The sequence below is a fragment of the Hippoglossus hippoglossus genome, chromosome 17 (assembly GCF_009819705.1).
Source record: "Hippoglossus hippoglossus isolate fHipHip1 chromosome 17, fHipHip1.pri, whole genome shotgun sequence".
In the NCBI taxonomy this organism is placed as follows: domain Eukaryota; kingdom Metazoa; phylum Chordata; class Actinopteri; order Pleuronectiformes; family Pleuronectidae; genus Hippoglossus; species Hippoglossus hippoglossus.
The window spans coordinates 20,016,159-20,036,244 of NC_047167.1; the positions used below are offsets into that span (position 1 = coordinate 20,016,159).

General features: G+C 41.2%; 2 protein-coding genes across 6 annotated transcripts; both read right to left on the reverse strand.

The window, feature by feature from the left end:
* Positions 1 to 628: 628 nt before the first annotated feature.
* On the reverse strand, positions 629 to 8,295 carry rab31 (RAB31, member RAS oncogene family). 2 transcript variants are annotated; one of them, XR_004616790.1, is made up of 8 exons: positions 8,055 to 8,252; positions 6,246 to 6,325; positions 5,715 to 5,796; positions 4,420 to 4,491; positions 3,809 to 3,915; positions 2,843 to 2,952; positions 1,070 to 2,654; positions 629 to 1,023 (listed from the first exon to the last, which is right to left on the reverse strand). XR_004616790.1 is itself a non-coding variant. In XM_034614012.1 (7 exons), the coding sequence occupies exons 1-7, from the start codon at positions 8,088 to 8,090 to the stop codon at positions 2,557 to 2,559; spliced, it is 585 nt and encodes a 194-aa protein (XP_034469903.1). In that variant the 5' UTR covers positions 8,091 to 8,295; the 3' UTR covers positions 629 to 2,556. The 2 variants fall into 2 exon arrangements, 1 of the variants encoding a protein (XP_034469903.1); XM_034614012.1 differs by having other exon boundaries at positions 629 to 2,654; positions 8,055 to 8,295.
* An 831-nt stretch (positions 8,296 to 9,126) lies between these two features.
* Positions 9,127 to 17,953, reverse strand: ralbp1 (ralA binding protein 1). 4 transcript variants are annotated; one of them, XM_034614736.1, is made up of 11 exons: positions 17,872 to 17,922; positions 15,703 to 16,011; positions 14,023 to 14,574; positions 13,587 to 13,936; positions 12,931 to 13,092; positions 12,019 to 12,150; positions 11,614 to 11,724; positions 11,344 to 11,465; positions 11,114 to 11,234; positions 10,433 to 10,734; positions 9,127 to 10,397 (listed from the first exon to the last, which is right to left on the reverse strand). In XM_034614736.1, exons 2-10 carry the CDS (start codon positions 15,953 to 15,955, stop codon positions 10,435 to 10,437), a joined length of 2,103 nt encoding a protein of 700 aa, XP_034470627.1. In that variant the 5' UTR covers positions 15,956 to 16,011; positions 17,872 to 17,922; the 3' UTR covers positions 9,127 to 10,397; positions 10,433 to 10,434. The 4 variants fall into 4 exon arrangements, with proteins under 4 accessions (XP_034470627.1, XP_034470628.1, XP_034470629.1 ...); XM_034614737.1 differs by having other exon boundaries at positions 9,127 to 10,393; positions 10,432 to 10,734; XM_034614738.1 differs by lacking the exon at positions 9,127 to 10,397 and having other exon boundaries at positions 10,435 to 10,734; positions 14,023 to 14,338; positions 14,411 to 14,574; positions 17,872 to 17,953.
* Between the last annotated feature and the right edge of the window lie 2,133 nt (positions 17,954 to 20,086).

The following is a 20,086-nucleotide window of genomic DNA, read 5'->3' on the forward strand; positions in this document are numbered from 1 at the left end:
TGGTGTTTCTTGCTGTGTTTTTTCTCAGTTTGAACTCTGCATATCCCAGTGTGCTCACCGCTGACACTGATCGCTGCTGTGTACTGATAAGGACCCTGTGGAATGCTCCTTCCTGCAGGAAATCTGTGCCGTTTACAGCTTTTTACAAAATTCCATGATAACATAAATGAAACTGTATCAAAATAACACAAACTCATTTGTTAAGGGTTTCTAGTTTTGGGTTTAAAGTTGGACAGTTGTGGGAGAGCACTGTCACTTTATAAAAACCTATATACGAAAGGGTTAAAAAGAGACCAACGTGTAAAATATAGGTCATTTTAGGTAAAGTGATAAAATCAAGGTTAACTTTTTCCACATAATGCAATTTGCAGTAACTGGAGCAAAGGCCTCTCCTTCACTGTGCAAACAAGTTGTGTAAATTTTTGATTTCTGGGGGCATCATGGTGGGTAAGTGGGAATGAAAACTATGTTCTCATGACGTCAGGGAGTTAATCCAAGTTCTGACCTTTGGTTAATGAGTACCATCTACTTTGGCTCATTTTTCTGGTCTCTATCAACAAAAGTTAAGATATAAAATCACTGTGGCCTTTGTCTTTCCAGGTGGAGAGTAACACAGAAAGAGAAAAAGTAGAATAATTACTTCTTTATTACATTGATTAATATACAAAAGTTAAAAAGAGGATACAGGGAAGCATGACTTGAGGCATACAGTCTAAGGATTGCTGCAGGTAACTGTCTGTTATCTGTTATATGTGCAGATAGTCTGTACAGATTTAGTAATTCATGCATTATTCTTGCAGGATGCACTTTTTAGCCATGACAAATTTGTTTAGAAAAACAAAAGGCACTTGTTTGGAGGACATAAAGTTCTTGTTGGAAATGGCAACAAGTAACCTCACATGAAATGTCTTTTCTCAATATGTCCTTGTCTGTCAGTGTGGAAGTGAGGTCATTCCAGATTGCATTAAAATAAAATCATTAGGTTGAAGTGCTAGTAAACTTTGACATACTCTGCATCACATTCTGGTTGTAACGTACTGGACGGTTGTTTTTCCCAGAAAGCAAAGACAAATTAATTGGTAGATTGTTGAATGCAGTTCGGTGGGACTTTGCAAACATGGAACAGTACCTGTTGGTAAAACTAGACTACAACTGCATTATTAACTGAGCTCCTGTAACCCATAAAAGTGGATAAAATAAAAAAATGTCTAAACTGACAAAGAATAAATGTAAACATGGTTTTAAAAGGTAATGAAATGTGGAACCAGAATACTGATAACATTTAAATCCACGTTGTCCATTTCCACCTATCAATCACTATTGTTATGACGTAACTGTAACTTTCAACATTTAAAAAAACTTGTAACTAATACTGTGGTAAATTTAGCAAAAGTGCTGTTATAAATTTCTCGAGTGGTCAAATCCAAGAGCAATACTGCAAAAGAAACAGCACATAATCTCATTTTCGATAATTTTGCTAAGGGACTTTGTTCATTGTTAGCACATTTCCACTTTTTTGCACGAATATATTCTCATAATTCTTATCGATTTTGGTTAGTAGACACAAAACACAACCTTTTTTTAAAAACTCCAACAGCTGTAGACACATTAAGAATAAAATACATGCAGGTCTTTTCACTTCCGAACAGTATTAAATGTGACTCTTTTTCAGGTAGAGATACTTCTTATGTTTGGCAGTTGTATACAGTCATTTCCTGTAGTGAAATCTCAAGACAACACACTTAAGCATGTGGAAAAACATCTTTAACAAATCACTATGTAAACAATCCTAGCATTGGTCACAGTGTTTGAACAGGGGGTATCACACCGCAAATACAATTAAGGCCTCTAAGCTGGTTATTCTGCAGCAGTACAGTCAAACACTTACGCAGCAGATGGACAAAGGAGTGGAATGTAAAGCCGTAAAGCATCTGAGCTACACAACTAAATTCCCGTCCGAAGTTCGACCTCAACATCCTCTTATACAAATAATCTAAAGAAAAAATTATATATATACGAGAGACAGACACAAACACAAAAGCTCCACGAGAAGCAAAAGTGTAGACTTGATAATACAAAATCAATATAAAAATGTTCATTAAATGTGTTTGTGCAATTGAAGAGCCACAGTGAAATCTGCAGAGCAGTTGACTCTTGCAATAAAACTGTAGGTGCATCAGCAGCCAAAGCCCAGCTTTAGTGAGCTCCTCAGGTGACTTGTAAATACTTTGTGTTAAACTTTAAAATTAATAAAGATAGAGGGATAAAACTGCCTTTTGTAATGGGCTTTGTATTAAATCGCAAAACATTTTATGTAATGCAGGCAAAATACCACCTGGGGGGGACAAACTGAATGTTTCCTCCTTCCTAACAACCCATATTAACACTGCTGGCAGGTTTTCTGTTTCATGTTGCAGGTGAACCACATGTGCAAGCTGACATCTGTCTGTGCACAGGCCTGTCTTTCACCTGGAGTTAGACACCGTGCATGTTGTGGACGATGAGCAGTGCTGGTGGGGTCCCTGACGCTGAAGGAAGTCATCTCCTCTGTTGGTACTAGCAGCATCTCCTGGCAGACAGAGCGGGCTGCCGGGTGAGTTGGAAGGATTCGTTGCTGTCCACCTCAGGATTTTCCAGAGGTGGAATCTGTTTACCTAAAAACAACAGGACAGGGTCACTTACAGAGCGGTTGTGTTGTTAAGCCAAGTTAAAGTCTAGTTTACATATTTTAAACATCAGTCTTTTTTTAAGCTTTGAGTAAACAGCAAAAATCTCTCTCTTTTCAGTTAAACAGTTTCCACACACACGTGATACAGACACAGCATAGAGACATGAAACCTACTGATTTTCTGAAAGAGCTCCTCAACATTGACAGCATTTCTGGCGCTAGTCTCGATGAAAATAGCTGCAATTGATTCAGCAAACTCCTTCGCTTCTTTCATTGGAACTTCCCTGTAAAACAGAGGGAAACCAAAGTACACAAGTTAATGGTTTTTATGAGAAACATTAAACTGTATCAATCACAAGTGGTCAGCTCAAGGTACAGGTGTGAATGAAAAAGCCAAATTTTTACAGCTGTGTAAATGCAAGTGCATCCTGGGCCACATATGAAGGAGCTGACTTCTCTGACAGGCCACAGTTTCACAATAAATCTGTAAGTATTCTTACAATTCTCTGTGCCTGTACGTTGATTTGTTTGTGGCCACTTTCACAATACCAACACTGAGCAACAAGTAATGATTTTAGTTTTTTTTCTAATAAGATAAATCGGCAAATTGATTCCCTCAGTCCCTCCATCTCTCGTTTGTGCCGGTACACAGAGACACACACACACACAATCATTGACGACAGACACATCTTTAAACTCAGACTCACCGAAACCAACCTAATTTGATCTTATTAAACAGAAATGATGTTTGCGTGTATGTAGACCCGGGAAGCGAGATATGATCACAAGGTCACAGAAAACACATTCAGGACACATTTTAATGCCAGATGTGAAAAGACAAAATGGGATCTGTTTCCTTGTGACCAGATCTCTAAGGACAGATGTTAATACCAGGTCTGAACAGGGCCTTAAAAGAAGGGATGCAGTCATTTAAGAGTCCAACCTCACAGTAAAGTGAATCTGTGGGAGCTAATAAGGAAAAAAGGAAGTTGCTGCTGTTGAGAAATGATTAAATTAACCTGTCAATGTCTTGTAGTAAATAACATTTATATGTATCGTTAGAGTCACTTTAAGTTTCCTCAAAGTGTCTCTTTTATTCTTATACAGTTATGACAGTCTAAGAGAAGAAAGTCCTCCCACCTGATGTCTCCTAAATCGTTCTTGTTTCCTGCTATGGCTACGACAATGTCCTCTGGACCGTGCTCCTTCAGCTCCTTCACCCACTTCTTCAGTGTCTGGAAAGAGTCCTGAACAACAAGAGCAAATCATTGTCAACTCTGGGATCGGTGCTTTGTGAGAACGTGCCCCACATTTCCTTCAAGTCGTGACACATACTCAAGGCATTGGATGGTATTTTTCAGACAAGTTTCCATGACCAACCAGGAAAGAATGACATTTGTAGGTCACGAAAGCAAAGCATTCCACAGTGATGGAAAAGTAATTGAATTTTACATCAAGCTTTTACTGTGAGACCAGCTTTTTCAGCTGCGCCCTTTTAATAGACCAGTGAGAACACAACAGCAGCTCCAGTGGCAGAGTTAGAGATGAAAGACATCGCTCAAAAACACTTCAACAATACTAAGTTAAAGAAAAAGGGGGATGTTTCATTTTTCATTTGGCCTACTGGGTTCTACTGGGTTTCTGCCAACAGCTCTGGAGCTTTAAACCACTGGCCATGTCACCACAGCAACCAAGATTGAATTATTATCACTCCACTGATTTAGAGGTGATGAGTGTTGTGTTATTCTTACCAGTTTAGTTATGTCGTAGACAATGACAGCAGCAGCCGATCCTCTATAGTACATAGGAGCTAAGGAGTGGAACTAAAGAGAGACAACACATTAAAAGCAGGTTTTAAAGCATCTCTATAACAAAGTCATGCAGTAGTATCACCAAAGATGCATAAATAATATTACTTCAATAACCTCCTATGACCATTATGATTAATGGAATCATTAATGTGAAGCCGGCTTAAAAACTGAAAAAAATTGTGTGTTAAACCATAAAGACAAACACAATATACTGTGATGTGCTTGTACTGTGGTGAGTAACTGAAAAGCTTCTTCCTCACATGTTTCAACTCTTAACTCAATCTGAAGGTTGCTCCAGTGTTTAGTAGAAATGCTCTTATAGAGAAACTTAACATTAAATGACACAGACTCTAATCCGGCCCATGGATTCTGCACGTTACATTAAAGCAACACTATGATACTTTTACTGAGCCACAGCGCCCTCTGCAGCCACACGTAGGGATTCGTTCTCCATGTCTGAGTGATTACGTGGTTTTCATGCAGAGAAAAATCAAAGCCTGTCAATGTGTTGACTGGAGCTCTGACTGCGTTGTCCCACTCACTGAACCGAAACACAACTGAACGGTGGATATTACCAATGAGCCCCATCTTCCCATCACTCCCATCATCTCTCCCATCTTGTATGTAGTTATCTCAAATACTCATATTATCAGTCTCAAAAATAATATCCAATACAAACAATATGGGGGCTCAGTCATCAAATTAAAACATTCAGAGTGTCTTTATTTTACATGCTGCCAGTGATCATAGTAACATCGTCTTTGTTGACGGCTGTGACTATAACCCGCCCCAATAGTAGTAGTAAATTCACATTTTTGACAGTGTGTGACGTTGTTCACAGATATTGAGCGAGATCTTAGATAAAGACGAGACTCAAGTGTGATGAATGTAATATTAGTCCCACATAGAAAGAGCACAATGAACCCTGGTGACAGAGGTCTCAAGGTGTCTTTTTCACACACAAGCAGGAAATACTTGCACTAGTTTGATCCATCGAATGGATCTCTATGAGGAGACCACAGTCTCATGACCTTTAATCCCTTGGTAAATCATCCTGTTTCACACCTAATAATAACTCCATGTCATGTGGACCCCTGACAGTGAGGCGATTGTGTCACTGTTTGCCTCCTGATGCAAAGTATGACAGAAAGATTGACGTGACTCAGAAGAGTCATGTGTGTTACTTCAGAGCTCAGAGTGAGTAAATTAAGAATAGCTGTGGTGGATGCACTCACCCTTTCCTGTCCTGCTGTATCCCAGATCAGAAATTTGTGCAGTTCGTGTCCACATGGAACTGTTTTGGTCAGGAACGATGCTCTGTGGGGGACACAGTGGTTTTTACTTTGTATTTGTAAGACACAGGAAACCAGTCAGCACTGAGTATCTAAGCTTGACATTTGCCCACTCTGCAGTAAACTAGAAAATGTGCATTTCATGCATCATTTATTTTTGCATTACACCACTCCCTACAGGCCAGGTACTAGAGTTTATTTTATGTTTATCCATAGGCTTTAACAGAAACAGTGCAAGCATGAAAAAAATTATGTTTTTGAATGCTTTAGATTTTAATATATATATATTTTTAAAATGTTAAATTACACTGAGCTGAATTCAACTAGATTGTTGCAGATTCTGACTTAGTGTTTGAATTATTAGCAAAACCTCATTGTCTAATTTGAGTGCTTCAAAAAGTCTGAAACGATTTTAGCTGTATGTGACTGATCTACTCTTCTGGTCTCTCATGATCTGTTTTGTGATGCTCTTACCCTATTGTGGGACTAATGTTGTGGTCAAAATGATCCTGAACGAACCGGCAAACAATGCTGGACTTCCCTACACCAGTGTCCTGTAAACAGAGGGTTACAAGTCATTCAAAGCGATCCCAACACACATGTAAACAGAGTCAGTTCTCAGTATTGAACACTAGTGATTATGCAACTGTCTGGTCACATGCCTATCCCATCAGATAGTTTCCTGTTGGTCCATGCATCCTGCAACTAGCTCTGTGTTCAAGTCGATATCACTTCAGGAGAACAAACTGCATCAGTCACTAACAAAACAAGTTACTTAACAAAAAAAGATTACAAGCTTTGAGGACCTTTCTTTGGTTTGGTTGGGTTTAGTCATTAAACCACCAACAGTTAAACCACTTGTCTAAATATGCAGACAGAGAGAAAACAACATGGATTCATAAGAATCTGCAGAGTAGCGTTCGGGGGGGGGGGGGGGGTTGGAGCTGTGGTCGCAAAGTCCCGCCGATACACATTCTAGACAAATCGTGAGTCAGTCACAGCTTATAAATATATTTAATGTGGGATAGGGATGAAACAATTACCGGTTTCACTGAACACTGTGCTAAACTTCCTGAAAGTCATTTGTACCGTTTAATCTTTTATTACCGTGACGACTTGGTTGAGACCAAAGTCAGCAAGTCTCCAAGATAAAAGACGCAGCATTTGTTGTGTGTTGTAAAAACATGGCGGAGGGAGCGGCAGGCAGGTGGGGGCTCTAACAGCAGAAGAAATGTTAGTAATCTCAGGCCACTGCTAGAAAATGCTCACATCCACTGTCGCTACATTGCGTGAGTTTAGCCAGCGCTGATATTTTGTCCCGACTCTTGACATTTGGAGTCGCATATTATATCTATATAAAACTTTAAGTCTCAGTAATTTTTGAACATTTACAGCACATTTTAACAATACCGCAATAATACTGATAGTTTTGTTCACTATAATCGTGAGAGAAAATTCTAACACAATTTCATCTCTAGTGTGGGACATTTTAGTTTGATCCATGTCACGTCTGCTAACATGGAGGAGGCTTGATTTATGACCTATGCTGCAGCCAGCCACCAGGTGGCGATTGAGACGCTTTGGCTTCACTTTAGGGCAGAAGTCATGTCGTCCATCTTTGTAAGCAGCTAATGATTAGGACTAATGACGGATTACCTCATCTAATCTCAGTGAGCAAGTTTTTTTATAGTTTGATAAACTTCGTCACTACCCTTTAACTGTAACTCGTTTTATTCTGGCTTCACTGTATTTATGACTCATGCTCTGCTTTTTGACTGCACATAGCTGAAATATGACTAAACGCTAACTTTAGACAACCAGGGAAGTGACAAAACACTGATAAATATAGTATATGACTATTAATAGGAGTTGCTGAGGATGAGCTAGGTGGAGCTAGCAGCAGAACCAGGTTTAAACGGAGGGGGCTGTGTTTCGCTAACGCAGCAGGAAGTTAGCGGTCGATCCGGCGATGACGCAATGGGCGATAAACTGACCGAACCGTTAAAACAATAAGACAAAACTTAACGAAAGGCTTCACGTGGTTGTTTTAAATGGAGAAAGTTTGACGCAGGCGAGCAGACAACGGAAGCTAAAAATTTAAAAGCCACCGGTCGATTAGCTGGGGGGGGGGGGGGGGGGGGAGTTTTCCAACAACACGTTAAAAGTTTAAATAAAATAAATATAAGAATATGTTGTTTACGTCAGAATCAGGTCAGAGTCGCTGCAGACTGGAGGAATTCAGCCCCAGGACAAAGTGGGTCGAGAGAAACATCTGTAACTTACCCCCAGGAGACAGACTTTGAGCTCCCTGATCGCCATGTTGGGTTTGGAGCGGTTTTCAATTCATTCCTCGTCGGTGTCTCGGTCACTGTCTTTCTCTCGACATGTTTGAAAGTGTGGATTAATTGTCCTCTTGTTGATAAAAGACAAACTGAGCCTCTGACACTGGAGCAGCTCAGCCGGAGGCAGCCGGGCTAATGGAAAACACTGCTTCCGCTGGGGACTTTCAAAAGTAAAAGTCCCCCTCTACTTGGTACAGAACAATGAGAAAGTAAAAGTGACGGAGAGTACCTATACTTTTCTGTTCTTCAGTATTTCTATTTTATGCTACTTCATACATATATATTGAATTTGGGAGGGAAATATTATTATTGTTGTGATCATTATTATTATTTTAGGATATACCTTGAATACTTTTTATTTTAGTTCATTCATCCTTCTGCCTTGGATTTAATTTGTAACCTTGTTTAGATAAGTGCTGTACAAAAATAAGTTATTAGCATTATGCAGTGAAAAATCTCCCAGGAGTGTAAGTAGAAGTTTACTGTCGGCTTTATTTGGTCAGTGTGGCTAATGTTGACCACTTCATATGTTGGTTGATATTTAAATCCATAATAACGTATCATAATTCATGCTACAGGTCAATTTAATTCACCATCTTTACGTGAAACACAAATCATACCAATCAACTAGTAACTAAAACTGTGAAATAAGTTTATCTATATACAGTATGCTTTAGTTTTGAAACAGCACTTGGTTATTTCCTGTGTTTTCCGTCTGTTTTTGTTCTACTTGATGCGACTACTTTCCAAATCGGAAACCAGTTCAGAGTAAAAAAAAAAAAGGGTCGGGTGGTTCCACTGTCTCTTAAAAACTGAATCATTTACTCAGTTAGTTCTTCACAGTTCACTTCTTCAAAACCTGAATTGAATCCTTCATTTACACCCTCGTTAGTCTCTTAGAGGGAAAAATGTTTGGAGAACATGTAATGGAAAATGTGAGCCACTGAATATTGACTACACACTTCCAGTCATACGTTTAAACTTTGGGTCGAAGAAAGAGACGGGGGTTCAGATCAGTGATTCGGATTGACACTTTATTCTTCACAGCATTATTCTGTCTGCAACAATAAGCTGAAAAAGCTCAGAACAATATGAAAATAACCTTGTGAGAAGCTTCTCGGCCCGATCGAGCATTTCTCTGTTTCAGTCACAGGATTAATAAACACACTGGATCATGAGTCCCCATGAGTTTGCTTCGATTTGCCCGTGACCAAAGCAGATGCAGTCACACTCACATACTTCATACAGGTCATTAATTAAAAAAAGAAAAAACATGACAACATAAAGAGCTGAAAATACAGTATGTTTTGCAATTTTACAATAATATACAGATGCAGCAAAGTAAGCCAGGCCATGCTATTGACAGTACTTTCACAACAGTCATGGATCGGCTGAGAAATGAAATGATTGAGTCGTGTTGTGTTCCCTCACGGCCCACTGATGTCATAAATAATAACTCCACACAACAAGAGTTAAACAACCACACACAGACAAATACACAGCAAAAAGGAAATGAGCCTACACGTTTGTTATCGCGTCGCAACACCGGAGAAATTTTTCCTCTGGAAGATGATTGCACTGCTAAGTATCGCCTCCAGCCGTTTGTCTACGTTTGCACTCACGACTGTGTATTTGTTTGCCGTTTCATCCACTGGTCAGCTGTGACGCACGACACCACAGCTGTTCAAAGGAAAAGAAAGCATCTACAACATATTTATACATGTATAATCATATATTACTAAAAAGCACTAATTCAAAATCAATGCATTTCTTGGAATAGTCATTTGTATTCTTCAGAATACTACTTTAAATATATAATATATAGATAGACCAATCGTAAATTCTTCATTATTCAAAGAGCTTTTTGTGTTAGTGGTTCTCTGGGGGAACTCGTCCAGTCTGGCATCTTCAGGTATGGCACAGTGGTCTCTGTCCTAACGTGAGAAATGTCAAGGTAAGGGACAAAACAAGTTACAGAGCCCTCACCTGTAAAAATAAACTGTCTGGAGTCTACACTCTCTTCCACCCCCCTCCCCTCATACAGGCTTGGCACTGTGGATTGGAAAATATGGCCCCCCCCCCCCCCCTTCATCTCTCACGTTTCATCTTCTTTTGTATTTTGTGGGAAAATGAGAAACAATGGATTTGTGCTGAGAGTCGAGGAACCAAAGACAATGGACATATAAAATATATTTTACATGGCTGTCACTCTGTGGACACAATCACTCATGAACGCACTGATCCAAGCAATGTGAAATCTCCAGTGGATGACGAGTGATGCTGAGGGACAAATGACCAGCGGCAGAGACGTCGCGGACACGTCACATGTTGGTGTCTCTCCGGTCTTTGCTCGGCGAGGGCTTTGACGGATCCTTAGCTGCCTTCCCATTGGCTGAGGCAGCTGCGTCGGTGCCAGCGGTCGCCGCGTTGACGGGGCGTTTGGGCTGCTCCTCGCTGTGAGCCTCCGGGCTCGGCTGAGGGGGGGGCACCTGCTCGGCCGGCGCCGGAACAGTCGGCTCCTGCTGCACTTTCTGGCTGTGCAGGAGGCGAAGCTGGACGCGGAGCTCCAAGATGGCTTCCTGCTCCTCGTGGATGGCCTGGTTCAGGTGAGTGTTCTTGTTCTGCAGGGGAACAGAACGAAGACAGAGCTTAAGAAACCAGCTTGTTCATCCAGTACGTGAGTAAATACAGAGGTATAGTGATGGGAAGAGTGGAACTAAATACCCACAGTTCTTTTTTAATATTACTAGCTATGTTTAGGATTGTGTCTTTGGGATTCTTTTAGTTTACTATCCTAGAGGAACGGAACTAGCTGGAAACTAATTCACCCTAATTTTGCAAGTAAATCAATACATAGAAACCAAAAAGAAACAACAGAAATAATGTATTAAAAAATGAAATTAAAACCTTAGTGTGAGGTTTCATGCAGTAAGACATTATATTGTTCAGGACCTAATTCCTGGTACTGGTAAGCCGATGTTTACCAGAGGTTTTTCTCACCTCAAGTTCCTCGTTTTGCTTCTGCAGATCTTCCAAAATCATCTGCAGCTCTTCCTCGTCTTCACTCTCACTTTCACTGTCTGACGAATATTCCTCTGTCTCACTGCGACCCTGCTGCCGACTGGGGAGTAAAACATTGATGGATTTCACACTTACGGGGTATGTAACATCAGCTGTGCGTCATATTACAACATATCTCATGCTCAGGATTGATTTCAGCCGTCTCTTACCTCTGTATATCTGCAATCTCTGCTCGCAGTCTCTCGATCTCTTCTTTCTCTGTAGCTATCTGTCTACGGAGCACCTGCTCAAGAGAGATCAGCTCCTCCTGCTCGGTCAGGATCTCATTTTCCTGATTGTGAACAAGTGGGGTTAATCACAAAATTATTCCACCTCAGATTGACACACGTGGACATAAATAAAGAGTTACACTTCTGCAGGACTAAAAATCAACTTCAGGCTTTTATGACAGATTTTATGTAGTTTTTTTAATAACTCACCTGTGCTAAGAGGAGGTTAATAACTTCCTCTTCATTCTCAGTCATTTCCTCTTTTGAAACATCTTCCTTTGACAGACTCGCTATCTCCTGGGCTATTTTACTCTCGCACTCCTAAAAACAGACAGTGGAAAGATAAAGAAAGAGCACAAGGGTCAGACATAATACAAATATTACAAATGATCCAACAATAACAACTATCTGTTTATCTTTGTACAGTGAGGCGCTAAACTCTAACCATCAATTTTATGTATCAAAGCCAATTGGAAATAAAGTACAAGCACCAGAAATTGACATCAGAAATGTAAATTAACAGGCAGCTGCTGGCAATGTGTTGTTATGATTAAATCTTAATATGATAAGACGTTGACATACATAAGTACAGATAATATTCCTGACACCACTAACCTGGCGTTTGGCCTCCCTCAGTTTGCGTTTAAGAGCCGTCAGGATTCGCTGAACTTCCCAGAGTCGCTCCTCCTTGGACAAGTCCTTCACCCCCGCCTGCAGGTCCCGGTGTAGGCAGTTCAACAGGAACTCCTAAAATACACACGTTTGTTACAGGTTACTATACAGGTGACAGAGAAATACAAAACAAGTAAAACAAAAACAAGAGTGAAAATGTTTGAACTCCTTAATCATAAAACAAATAGAAAAGTGTCTCTTTGAGTTACAGCATTTAGTTCAAATCTTCCTCCATTTCTGCAGAATGTCTTCTAATATGAAAACCATTATTTTGATTTATGGTCCAAACATTTGTTTAAAACATTGTATTTCCCTTGTATCCTCTCTTATGAAAAGGCAGACAAGCCAGATAATATTTGGCTAGATTCACATTGTGGTTCCCTGTGGTATTTTATTTAATAACATCAGTGAACAAGAGAACATTCTGTATATAATGTGCGATGCATACATTGTTATATAAACTTAACAGCATAAAACGCTGGAGCACATTGTGACATGATAGCAATCGGCACGCTGTGGAACTGAGGTAAAGATATGTGTATATGTATAAATATTATTATTGCTGACAAGACACTGTACGAGACACAGAAGCTTATTTGGCTTCATTCCTGTGCTTCACTATATTCCCATGCAATACTTAAATCTCTGCCTAAGTCATAACAATTTGGTCAAATCTGTTTACTTAAAAAAAAGATATGTAAATATTTCAGAGATCTTAGAAACAGCAATATATATCTTACGTAGATTTTCACATATTTCTCTGAAGTTGTAAGATATCAAACTATTCTTTTATTTTTCCATCAATCGATTCCGTCAATCAAAGAATGAACTAAGACACGTTAGGCCCGAACCCACCTGTCGTCGGATCTCCTCCTTGATGTTCTCCTGCGTCTCGGGCAGCGCCGGCATCGTTGCCATGTTGGACCAGCGGAGCGGTCGCACCACCTGCTTCAGCACTATGTCTCCAAACAGCTCCGTCACGTGTGTGAAGAACGTGTAAAGAACACGGTTCCCAATCTACACACAAGGTAAATGAGTCGGTGAACACAAAGCACACAACTATAAAGGCCCCGAAAGAAACTGCATTTGTGTGGGAATCATCATTTTGTTTGTGTTTGTGTTATTTACTTGATTAAATTGACTCTGGACACCACAATTAATTGAAAGTGTGTATTTAACAGTGCTGAGGCTACTGCTGCTGCTGCTGGAGAGTAAGTGGAGCAGCTACAGAGATTGTCCCCTGTGGGAATAAATTAGCTTCACTAAACTGGGCCAGGGTTTCTGAGATGAACTGACAGTTTGATCCAATGAAAACATACTTGGTGTGTTGCTAAGGGATTGTTTCTTATTTTTTTACGTACATTTGAGCCAGAGCCAAATTCCCTATTGTTCTATTTGCAGATTAGTTTGCCTGTTGCTGCTGAAACAGTTCTCTCTGCAACATTTCCTCATCTTTTTCCTCTTAATTCCTTCCTTTGTAATCTTCAAATCATCTATCTTCTTTCACTGACCTGTATGGTTGGGTTGAGGACGATGGAGATGTTCTGAATGTTCATCTTGGTTTCTGCCTCCCTGGCGATGACGTGGTCCATGTGTGTGACGAGCCAGGAGAGAAGAAGTCGGCACTCTGGTGACACCTCGGACAGAAGCCTCTGGAACTCCGCCATCTTCTCGGCCTCCACCTGCCGACCGCAGGCGTCCTCGAAGCGCTGGGCCAGGTCTCGGCCCAAGATGTTCTCCGGCAGCTCACGGAGGTACTGCTTCAGTAGACTGGCAACCGTGTGGGGGTCATACTCCTCCAGACAGGGGCACTCCTCACGGTCGTATGCTGCTTTTAATTCATCCACCTTTGACTTCATACCTTGATCAATCACACACAAATAATAAGAAAAATGTACAAACATTTCTTGCATATTTTAAAAACGTTTTCAACCAAGCTTTCTTCACCTGAGACCCGGTAGATGCCCTCACACTTCATGCCATAGTTTTCAATGTAGTCCACACACTCTCTGAAGACGGCCGGCAGCTGGATGCCGTCATACAGAGCTGTCCTCTTGACAGCTTCTGTCAGGGGAGCTCCAAAGATTGGCCTGAAGGTGGGGATCTCCACTGGGACTGGCTCTGCCTCCGTTGTTGGTTTCTTCTTCTTCTTCTTTTCTTTCCACTGCTTCACCACATCTGCAGCCGTCAGGTCCTTGGATTTCTTATCCTTGACCTTGTCCTCCTTGGGGCCCTTCTCCTTCTCCTTCTCCTTCTCTTTCTCCTTCTCTTTCTCTTTCTCCTTCTCTTTCTCCTTCTCTTTCTCCTTCTCCTTCTCTTTCTCTTTCTCCTTCTCTTTCTCCTTCTCCTTCTCTTTCTCCTTCACCTTGAAGTCCTTTTCCTTTTTCTTGGAGAAGCTCGGCTTCTTGAATACGTGGATTCCTTTGGAGCGCTTCATCTTGGACGGGCTCTCTGCTTCATCTGCCGAACTGTCCTCCTGGAAGGCGGCGTAACCTTCGGCTGTGAGAGTAAAGAAGAGTAGAGGGAGAAATAGCGTTAGATCTGAGGGGAGAAACACCCCTGAATTCTCATCCTCCTCTCCCGACAGAACTATGATATCAGTGAAATAGAGGCAGGAAGAGAGATGCATGAGAGAGAAGCTAGAGGGGGGGGGGAAATCGGGACTGGAAAAAGAGGTCAACTACCGATTTAGCATAGCTCCCACTGCACCTTACGCCTCTCCACTCCAGATCCAACTAAATTTAAACATTTTCCCTCAGAGCATACTTCCACAGGATAGTGTCAAACACTGTTTTTTCTCCTCGATTTATCTCTACTCTGGGTCCCCCCCCCAGATCGGGCACTGTGTATCACGCCGCTGCCTGCGACACACCTTCGCGAGGCTCTCTGGGTGTGCCCTGAAACTGTCCATCTCTTCCTCTCTTTCCCTGGTGTAGGGGCTAAATACAGAAACGGAAAAATCCAGATACAAAATCGGAAAAAGGGGCCTGACCAGCACTCAGTGAAAAACAATTTCAGTAAAGGAGGATTTCTCACTGCTAAAGATAACAGGATGGAATGGAGTGGGAAGCTGAATAAATAAAGCTTTGTTTATTCACCAGCTACTAGTGAGGAGGCATCCACTTCTCCACTGCTCTATCGTAAAGAGCGTCTTTGTCTTGAGTCTAGATCGATTTATGGGTTGTCTGATAAAAATCGGCTTTGGATTCCCTGCATTTATGTTTGCAGATATGTATCGAGAGATATATATGAGCTGATATAGCATATCAGACATTCTTTTAATAATATCTCTATAATATCAGTTTCTCTATTGCCCTACAAAAATCCAAGTCAGGTTCTATTATTGTCCCTCATGAATAAAAATAAAACAACATAGTTCGAAACAGGCTAAAAATCCTTTTCTTCAGAAACTGCCTATAATTAAATTACTCCTCCTTAGCATAATAACCATGTTTTGTCTCAAAACTACAACCATTACCTCATAATTAATGTTACTACATTAGATTACAGTTAGAATCTGCAGCATAAGAAAAGCATTTCATTTTGTCCAGATCATGAGCAAAGTTTTGACTAATTCCAAAGGTCAATAATAAACGTTAAATTTCAAATGGCAGGATCGTGTCTTACTCCTTTTCTCTTTCTTCTTGAACTTGTTCTTCTTCTTGCCGTGCTCTTTGTCATCGTCCGAGACGTAGGCGTCAGGCGGCTCGTGATGATGATGGCCATCGTGAGGTGGCGACGGTTCACCGGTGCGATACAGCCCCGGGAACTTGGTGGGGCTGATTTCTTCGGAACTGGGGGTGCGCGCCACGCCCCCTGGATGCTCAGCCCGGCGCTGCTCGGAGGGGCTGCTGCTGGGGGGCAGGAAGCACTCAGTCATGGCTACGGTGGCCTGATCACTCTCCTGGCTAAGTGCACATCACATCTCCATCACACCTGCAGGGAGAAGAAAGGTAAGATACTGACTCGATGCAAATGAACATCAGAGCTCTCAGATAATCTCCTGCTGCTTAGATCAGAGCAGGTCGACATCTTTTCAGGAGTTACACAGTTATTTATGTGACAGGGAGGAATGTTGTAATTCTGGTCCAACAATGTAATAAATAATTTTTCTCTTGAAAAGTGTATAAATTAAGTTTTAAATTACTATATTTGTCTTTGTTGTTTCCTGAATATTTTGATATGAAGACATGAACAGAACAGCTGCAGCAGTAGAGTCCACCCACCAGATGGGGCTCTGCCATACGAACAATCACATCCTCCATGTCTTTCTTCTGACTTCTACATTCAACACAAACTCAACTCCAGTCCTCTGTGACTGAAACACAGCACTGATGAGTGTAGATTAACAGATATTTGTTCATCTGATGAGCTGGATGGTCAAAATCATTTAGCAATCTGTAATATGGATTAAAATATTCATATAGATTGTAAATCTGAATTCTTTAACATACAGCATCTTGAGTTCTTTATCTGTTTTCTTTCCCACAGGTTCAATAAAACATTTAACTATTCATCTATTAAACTTGTTGGCATCGCCTCATATCCTCGACCATCACACGTTAACATATGTTAAAACACAATGCACATATTTGCATGTTTCCAGAAGTGACTGTGTGAGGTTACATGTCCAGTTTAAGTTGACTTCTACAACAATTTAACATATAAACATGTATTATCTTATACCTCTATTTATAATAGTTAAATGTTTATTTAATGCACTGTTGATGTTTGATGGTTATCATACCTGCCAAATAATGTTATCTACTGAAAACTAGGTATCAAGCTTCCTGCATTATCTTTGTGTATTAACCTTAAAAAAATGTATGTTGAGGTTGATAATACCAAGAAGAATATAATGTATATCATAAACAAACTTAAACTACACTTTATAGCACTATACTAACATAGTATTGCTTCTGTTCTTTGCTTCTACTGAATAACCTTGAGATGTTTGTAATATGAAGAAGGAGAAAATGATTGATCCACATCTGTATGATGGTGGTCTATGGGTGTGGCAGCCACTTATGAGTATTTTGATGAAGTATAGACCCAGATCTAAACGTTGTATTTGTAAATACAGTTTGTGGTTTGGAGTCTGTGTGAGTGTGTTATTGTTTATTAATGTTATTCTCCTATGTGGACTTCTACTGAACTCCCAGGTTGTACGTGTTAGAAATAGATAAATTCACACTTTTAGCTGAGAGGGTGGGATGTGTGTTTAAAGGAGAAACTAGCATCTGCCCTGTTGTTTCCGTGTTTGTTTCCAGCTTTGCCTGTGGGTGGACACTTTCTCCCGAGAAGACCGAGGTGGAAACTAATAAAAACAACAACAACAACACACCCACTGTCTGAACTGGATATTAAAACCCACTTCTCACGTCTGGTTTTCTTAATCTTCCTTCGCTGTGGGAGATTAGCTTCACGGTTTCCTGTCTCTCTCCCGTTTCCAGAATAAAACCAACCCAACACGACGACCACCCCCCCCCCATCACTCTGCTGTTTAAACACCACCTGAACACAAGTAGATTTAGCTTGAACCCAGTGATGAGGAGGAGGAGGAAGAAGAAGCTCTGCCCTGAAGGAAGCGGCCCCATATCGAGACGTTCCTCCAGCCAGCTGCCCGACATGCTAAGCTAACTGATTAGCCTGCCTATCCCGTGTTAAAGCGGCCCTGCGCGGTCCGGACCAAACCAACGCCGGTTAGCACGGTTAGCTGCGGGTGCTAAACCCCCTTCCCGCCCCCCCGCCGTGCTGTCGGTGAACGAGCAAAACACAAAAGACGAGAAACTTTACCAGCTTCTGTCCCGTTCGGGCCAATTTCACAGCCGCAGCTTCCGGATGTCTGGATGCTAAATAAACCCGTCTGCGCCTGCGCGGGTAGGCACCGGTGCACGCTGGGAGATGGAGTCCGAAAGGGAATTCCTCAGTTCCCTCGAAGAAACGTGGAGTTTACGAAGGTTTTACTGCCCACGAATGATCTGGGATTCACTAAGGAGGTTCAGGATGTGATGGTTTATTCTTATACAAGACTGTGCAGAAGAGAAACAAACTCCTGAAACTTTATTCCTCTAAATATGGTAGAAACCAGGGCCGGACCTGTGCATTTAGGGGCCCTGAGCAGGATAAGTTTGGGGGACCTGCCTCATAATGGATAGGCCCCTTTTTGTACGCACTTATATTCCTTATTCATTTATTTTCGTGGACTCAAACACGTCACCCATCCCTCCATCAGCATAGTGGTGAGTAGATAATGAGTGAATTATCCCTTTAACCACGAGTCCACTCTTATACTAGACTGTGAAGAAGAGAAACTGTCAAACAAACTCCTGAAAAGTCACTTTATTCGTCTGAATTAGTTAAAAACTAGGGTCGGCCCTGTACATCTGGGGCTCCTGCACAGGATAAGTTTGGGGGAGATGCCTCAGAATGGATAGGCCCCCTTTTGTACGCACTTATAGTCCTTATTCATTTGAAGGATATTACTTTAAAACATTGTCTTGATTACTATAATTAAATCATACATGACATAAAATAAAAATGTTCAGTCTGGTTGTTGGAAACACTAGTGACGTCCATTACATAAAATTTCCATTGGGAAACGGCCCGGGACCCACACCTGTTCATAACTTTTAAAATGTGCCTTATTTTAAACATAAACAGTGCTTTTCTGGTAAATATTACATTAATAATTTCACTGTGAGTCGTCACTCACTGAGGGAGGTACACCGTGGGGAGGGGGCCCTGTCTCCTGGATCAAACAAGACTATAAGAGTCTCAGCAGTAAGTATTACATTAGCGACTCATATCCAGTGTACGATGTATGATGTCGGGGGCCTCCTTGTGGCTGCGATGTCCTGTAAGCAGCTGCTTAGTCGTCTTATAGGAAAGGCGATCTCTGGTGGAAACCACTTGTTATTCTGAATCATGTACTTTCCCAAACGCTGCGGTGGCAGCCAGAGGCCTGGTGGTCATCCTGACACATGAAACACATTAGTCATCTGCTGAGGTGGAAAGGAACTAAGTACATGTACTCGAGTAGTTTCTTTAAGTTTGAGACACCTGAACTTTAAATATTAAACTTTTGAGCAACTTTACACTTACATTCTGCCACATTAGAAAGTAAATATTTACCCATTTTTTCTCCTCCATATTTACATCCGACATCAAGTTGCATTAGGATTTGAAGGATAAACATAGTTAAAATAAGCCAGTGGTCTCTAGCCTCTGTGGCTTGTGACCATTACAGAAATGAGTGTGTATATGGGCTCATGTTTCAGATGTGTTCGGAGTTGTTCCACCAATTTAACATTTCTCCTCCAGGCTTCTCACACAAGCTGTTTTCAGACATGAACAAAATTATCCTGAACATTTTCCAGAGTTTGTCACATGAGACAAACACAGCAGGAGATTGTTCGGGTCGGTCGTCTTCAAATCAAGAGGAAAACCTACGTGACATTCAGGCGAGGGGGGGTGGGACCAATCGGCCTTCACCACCAAAACCTCACCCATCTCGTTCAATTTCCCCTTTTTCATCCTGAGATGTTAGTATTCATCCAGTTTCCCATCAACACGTCTCTCGCTAGCTGGGAATTTTCCAGATATTTTCCTGCTGTAACTCTCACATGGGCTGACTCGGACATTTTACTACAGGTTTGGCTGGAAGAGTTTAGAAAAATGTCCAGAACAACTGACCTGGACATTTACATTCTCACACAGATCCTTCGATACTTACTTTATTGCACGTCTGAAAGCAGCAAGTTTAATTTCAATATATTTGAGACCCAGAGGTAAAATATTCAGTTTTTTTTTTCAGTTTGAAAAGAACTAAAAACAGATTTGTGCATCAGAACAGTTTCTTCTTTCTTCTCCGGGTTTATCCGAGGATCATTTGCAGAGGCCTCCCTCCCAAACTGGGATCCACAGGATTAAACCTCCCTGATAGAACAGTTCATGTTGAGCACACACACAATACAAAGCTGCACTGATGCATCATCATCATCATCATCAA

Excerpts from the sequence above, each read along its gene's own strand:
- ralbp1 (XM_034614736.1), bottom strand. The coding sequence starts at position 15,955 with ATGACTGAGTGCTTCCTGCCCCCCAGCAGCAGCCCCTCCGAGCAGCGC. Across the intron at positions 14,575-15,702 it reads CAAGAAGAAAGAGAAAAGGA|CCGAAGGTTACGCCGCCTTC; the intron begins GTAAGACACGAT and ends TTACTCTCACAG. Across the intron at positions 13,093-13,586 it reads TCCTCAACCCAACCATACAG|ATTGGGAACCGTGTTCTTTA; the intron begins GTCAGTGAAAGA and ends CCTTGTGTGTAG.
- rab31 (XM_034614012.1), bottom strand. The coding sequence starts at position 8,090 with ATGGCGATCAGGGAGCTCAAAGTCTGTCTCCTGGGG. Across the intron at positions 6,326-8,054 it reads TCAAAGTCTGTCTCCTGGGG|GACACTGGTGTAGGGAAGTC; the intron begins GTAAGTTACAGA and ends CTCTGTTTACAG. Across the intron at positions 3,916-4,419 it reads TCTACGACATAACTAAACTG|GACTCTTTCCAGACACTGAA; the intron begins GTAAGAATAACA and ends CTTGTTGTTCAG.